At 36.5% G+C, this 6,000-nt stretch overlaps 1 protein-coding gene across 3 annotated transcripts in view; it reads left to right on the forward strand.

Moving 5' to 3' along the window:
* Positions 1-4,722, forward strand: part of LOC115453096 (zinc finger C2HC domain-containing protein 1C) — a 38,994-nt gene extending 34,272 nt beyond the window's left edge. The window contains exons 6-11 of one of the 3 annotated variants that reach the window (XM_037438205.1): positions 54-141; positions 574-624; positions 1,173-1,193; positions 1,569-1,766; positions 2,873-3,041; positions 3,363-4,722. In XM_037438205.1, the coding sequence (XP_037294102.1) occupies positions 54-141; positions 574-624; positions 1,173-1,193; positions 1,569-1,766; positions 2,873-3,041; positions 3,363-3,526 (691 nt within the window). In that variant the 3' untranslated portion in view covers positions 3,527-4,722. The remainder of the gene's footprint in view (positions 1-53; positions 142-573; positions 625-1,172; positions 1,194-1,568; positions 1,767-2,872; positions 3,042-3,362) is intronic. The other 2 variants (XM_037438207.1, XM_037438206.1) reach the window with 2 other exon arrangements.
* The last annotated feature ends 1,278 nt before the right edge of the window (positions 4,723-6,000 follow it).

Raw genomic sequence — 6,000 nt, forward strand, 5'->3', positions numbered from 1 at the left:
GTAAGCTATCTTCCAAACTAACGCTAAATTGCCATTCAAATGTGACATTTTAGGAGTACTCCAATCAAAACAACAAGTCCGGTTAAAACGAAACAACAGTCCGTTACATCACCGCCGCGAAGGATCACAAATGGAACTACTGTAAGTCTTTCATTATCATCATTTACGTCATATCGCGGCTTTGTTCCTACTGGGTTAGTACATAAATACATCTTATAAACCTCATTTCCCCGAGTAGTATTACTTACTGCATAATCACATTGTTTCTTTTTGCGGAACGGTAAAATTTTTTAAGATATTTAACTATATTTTTCCAATAATTTTAATGTTTTTTAAATTTTACTTGATATTAAAAACTTTGGAAAATAAACTTTATAGATTCCATACTAAAAAGTTTTTATTGAAATTGATTCTGAAAAGAAAAATAAAATGACAGTTCTATATTTGAAATCGCTTACCAAGAAAAAATTCTGATTGAAGCTGTCATAATGGCTGTACAAAATTTTAGTTGATATTTATTTATTAAAATTTTATAAATGCTAGTGTAATAATACCGCGTTGTGATGTGGTCAGGTATCGGACAGCAATAAGGCCCGCGGGGCTATGCAGAGGGCGGCCAACCCAGTAAGTAACTCGGACTTTGAATTTTCACTCGTACTGAAATTATCATGAACATATGATTCGTATATTATAATGAGAGAGCCGGTATGGGAATTTATTACCATGTTACTGAGAGGTTCAGAGAGAACAGTTCAGTGCGCCAGAGAAACCGTCAGAGTATTTTTGTATATTATGTTAGAACCGTTAACCGAACCGATCAGGATTATAAATCAAATATATAAAGTAACAAGTATTTTCATTAGGTTTACATTTGATGGAAGGGACGGTACACATACATGAAAGAATACATACAGTCAAACATATAGCGTCCTCTTTTTTTAAATCTATTAAAGAACTGCGTCTATTATTTTTGTTAATATTGTTTTTTCAAACCAACCGAAATAAATTAATTTCCCCGTAATGTTTCACTAGTCATTTAAATTTTAATGTTTTAAGGCTACCAAGAATTTTTTCTTTCCCTTACTTCTACTTATTAGCAATATTTCGATTTGATTTATTCAATTATTTATTATTAAAAGTCTAAGTTTTATTTTTATAATTTTGTTTTACAGGTATCAAAAAAACACCCAGTGGTAGGTTTTTTATTGTCGAATGTTCGATTTACATCAGTATTTTGAATCAAAGTCACCGCTATTACTAATTTCAGTACTTTTCAACATACGTTTATTAACTAGTTTACATTGAACTTGAAATATTTTGAATAACGTTTCACGTAGATTTCAACCATACGAACCTTACATAACATATCATTCTTTAATCACAACAGCTTTTAATCGTCTAATGTCAAATCTTCTACCATCAAGAAAGCTTTCTAATTTTTAATTTAGAATAAACGCATCCATTCATATATCCAAAAGACCAACAGATAACCAAGAGTAATCGTTAACTATTAGAAGGTCCTTGAGTGTCGCCATCCTCTATACCATCCTCATTATCCGTCCCTGTAGAAGTCGAGTGGTCCCAGCACCCCGCCGACCCCGAAGGCCCGGGCGGCGACGGCGGCGCCCTCGAGCGGCTCGGGTGCGGCGTGCACCATCTGCGGCAGACACTTCGCGCCCGACCGCGTCGCCAAGCACCAGGAGATCTGCAAGAAGTCGCACACCAAAAAGCGGAAGCCGTTTGACGCGCTCAAACATCGGCTGGCGGTAAGGTTTGGTTTTTGTAACGTACAAGTCGAAGCACTCAGCTTTGTGAATGGTGGAGGTCCGATTATGCAAGATGTATTTTAAAGAGACGATTATTTCGTACACTTTTAGCAATTAGTTACAAGGGAATGTTGTTTATTGATAGCGTATCGACAGTTGGTTCTTAGCATGCCTTTTTTGCAAAGAACTGGGATTGCTAAATTTCAAGGAGATGTCGAAAGCACCGATTGATAAGATTTTCTATATATATTTCTCTGTATACACGAATAATGTTACAATTTAATATGTGGTAATTGTAGTTAACATTGCAATAAAGACAATATATGAAGATGCACATCCTGAAAATAATCCTGAGTTCGAAATAACCAATCTTGAAATGCTTTGTCACGTATGTACCTCAGTCTTGTCTAAAATACATCACAGTTAGTTGAGCGTTAAATGGCTTGATATGGAGTATCGTATGGTGGTTGCTAGAATAATCGGAAGTCTAAAATATGGTCTACTAATTCTTAATCCCTAATTCTTTCACTAAGAGCAGGCAAGATAGTCATAGCTCTTTTGGAATTTGTCAGAAGTTCATAGGCGGTGAAGATCACGTGATCAGGTGATCGTACAGCGCGTTTGCCGATTTATGTAATAATAAATAATAAGCATAAGTATTTATCCTCATGCGGCAACATTTAGGGTACCGATGCGAGCGACTTTAAGGCAAGCGTACTTGATTTTACACTATTTGATTCTTCAGCTTACGCGTGTTCACACACAAGGCTATCTGTCATAGCAAATTACCGAAAGTGACAGTTAGTTTTCCTAAAAACTTACACTACATGTTCTTTTACTGATGCTTTCCATGTTGATGTTTGATGGATTGAATTTCTGATTGCCATTTCATTAATCGAATGTTCTCATGTTTTAAAGTCTGCGTTTAACATTGTTCGACTTATTTGTGATCATATTTCAAACTCACTGTACATATTTACCACGACTGCTATATTTATAATTTTTTTTTCTATGTTTATAAGCGTACCCATTAGAAAATTATTCAACCTTTCACGTCGATCATTCTTAATTTTTTTGTAGTGTTAAGCTATCCTCTTACCCAACAGGGAACAGAAGCGGAACCGTTCATCAACAAGCTGCGCAAGAGCACGACGACCCCGTCGACGACCAAGGTGAACGCAAAGCCGCTGAACAGCAGCTGGAGGCAGAAGCACGAGGAGTTCATACAGGCGATACGCGCCGCCAAACAGGTGCAGGCGCATCTCAACGCGGGCGGTGAGTTCGAACTCAAAAACAGTCATTTTATTCAGCTCACCTGAAAGTCTTTAACTCTGGAGTATGTTTAAATGTCAAACTTTTTATTATTATATGTCCTTTGTCAGATGTCATTTAGTCTGATTATGGTATGGTAATAATCTTTTATAACCAGAATTATGATTAAGAAATTACAATGCAAGTAAAGTCTCAACTAGAATTATTACAAATACTTAGTAATTTATAGCATACAGCAATTTTAATACAAGTCTGGCGAAGTTATCAAATGAAGAAACTACTATTGAAATTATTATTTCACGAATTTCCTTCGTAATTTTTCAGGTAAACTAAGCGACTTACCTCCACCGCCGCCGTCTGAAAACCCAGACTACGTCCAGTGTCCTCACTGCAACAGACGTTTCAACCAAGGCGCCGCCGAACGACATATACCCAAGTGCGCCAACTACCAGTTCAACAAACCCAAACCAGCTGCCAGAAGGCGGTAACCGACCAAAACAAATGCCAATCAGTTCCCATGGTCGCCAACTGGGAACTGTGGTAACTGATTGGCGGTTGACGACTGGTTCTACAATCAAATTGAAGCCAGGCCATTCCGTACCTAATTTGTTGCTGAAATTAAGCAACTTATTGGTAATTGTGATTACTGGTGATACAATTCGATTGCTGTTACAATCCATTGGTTACTGGAGAGCTTTTACATAAATAATGTTATCGTGGTAGCAGTTTGCTAGTAATAAGTTTGTGGTGACCGATTGGTCGTGGTAGCAAATAACAACGTGCTATATTAACTTTGAATTACAATAGATTTAATTCGTACAGCGTTCTCTCTGCAGTATCAACAGTATTTCTATATTAGTTCCTAGATTCCTTTTGATGTTAAAATGCCTGATGTCGCGGAGTGCAAGGGTAACACTACCTCGGGCTGGATCCTCGACGCTCTCATGCAGATTATATTCACTTACACCCTAATCTACTTGGTTAAAGTTTTCTACGACATAATCAGTCCTAACTTGCCTAACTACTGACAATAAGATCTGCAAATTTTGTTGCTTTATTCAATAATTTTAGAGCTTCTTTTACTCCAATTTTAATTTTATATTTTTACTATTCAATTACTTGTTTAAACCATTCATCAATATTTCTAGTCTTGTCTCAAATATTGATTTCATTGCAAAATGAATGACTTTGATGATTCCGTGGAGAAACAGTCCCGGTTGCTCAACATCGCATCGAATAAAGTATTTTGTCCCGTGAGTCAAAGAAATGTGTACACTTTGAAAGACTTTGTGCTGCGGATGTGGCTCGCCACTGTATTGTACTATGCTATATGGATGGTTATAACCTTTATCCACGACTATACTTGCACGCATCGGTCGAGAAACCGTCTCGACGTTTCTAGAAGAGCAGCGCAGGACGTCATTGTGACGTCATTATCTCAATATCGGATCTATTATAAGCGTATAACAGAAGTATAGCTATGAAAATATATACGGCGCGGAAGCGACGAAATTGCGACCAGGGATCCAAAATGCTGGTCGCAAAGTCGTCTGCCTAGTATAAGTTAAAAAGACATTATGACAAGATTTTGTAAGTCAATTCATGTTGTACAAATAATGCTTTTTAAACATGTTAACATACGCAATGTTACTGGAATCTTTAAATATACTTTAATATTTGGTAATGTTGTTTTATTTATTCAGTGCCTTTAGTTGCCAACAAAATCTTTTATGACATAGAAGCAAAATACCCAAACCTGATCGCTACAAGGTGGTCATGCTGTCTCTGCCTACCCTTTCAAGGATGGACAACAAAATAGGGTGACAGATCAAGTATTCTCAACAAAGAAAACGCGGATAATAAATTCTAGTTGATAGGAGTTTCTGGATAAAACTAAATATAAAAGGAAACATGCATTATTTACTATGTACTAGTAAAATTTAAATAACACCCCGATAGAAAAAAAAACATTGAAAAGTTAATTGTATTTGTCCTTATTAAGTGTTTTACAAATAATTCTTATATTTTTATCCAAACGTCGGCGCGTGGGGGGACCAGTAAAGAAGTATTTGTATCCCACCAGCCCGGAGTTCGATATTATAACAAACCTCTTTTTCAATAGAGGGCTAGAAATATATTACAAAATCTGCGTCAACCAATGGCGTCAACTAAAACTTTGAGCAAAACTTCGAAGGAGCAAAGTGGTGTAAAAATGTGGACGCAAACCTTGATGACTACTTTGTTCCTCATCATATTGGAATTTTGTTATTTACGATTTACTACCTAAACAAGTAACAATAACACATATTTTTAAGAATCATTTCCATAAAGTTATTAATAAAAGTTAATAAAAAGCTTCGAAAAAGGTTGATGGCATATAAAAATATATAATAATTTGTCGCGCAAAATTCCTCCTAGCTGAATATTATATGGGCTAAAAACAAATAACCAATTATGTCTCGAACCCATTTCATAAAAACTAAATAATGCTTAAACTGCTAGATAGCAGATGTAGACAATACAGTTGGTACCTACCTTGTCTAACCAAATATAGGTACATACACTAGTAAAGATAAAATCATGGGCTCAGTCCCCACGCCACAATTTATAATTGAGATGTTGCTTCCTGAATACACATCTAACACATGAAATTATAATAGTCATAAACCTAAATAAATAACTGACATGCATATTTCACATAGTCTTAAACCCACAAGGTTTAAAGTTCTTAGCTGTGGCAGACTCATCCGACACAAGACGGCGGATATGAACAGAAAATACTACAAACTTAGCGCGATAGTGACTGCCTCGTTGGCGTAGTTGTACTGCATGCGCGGTACGACAGCGCTCAGAAGTACTGGGTTCGAATCCCGGATCGGGTAAAATGATATTTGTTTTTCTGCTGTGTATCAGCCCAGAGTCTAGAATTTGTGCCCAATATGGCAATAGGCTCGCCCCCTAT

The sequence above is a fragment of the Manduca sexta genome, chromosome 13, assembly GCF_014839805.1.
Source record: "Manduca sexta isolate Smith_Timp_Sample1 chromosome 13, JHU_Msex_v1.0, whole genome shotgun sequence".
Taxonomy (NCBI): domain Eukaryota; kingdom Metazoa; phylum Arthropoda; class Insecta; order Lepidoptera; family Sphingidae; genus Manduca; species Manduca sexta.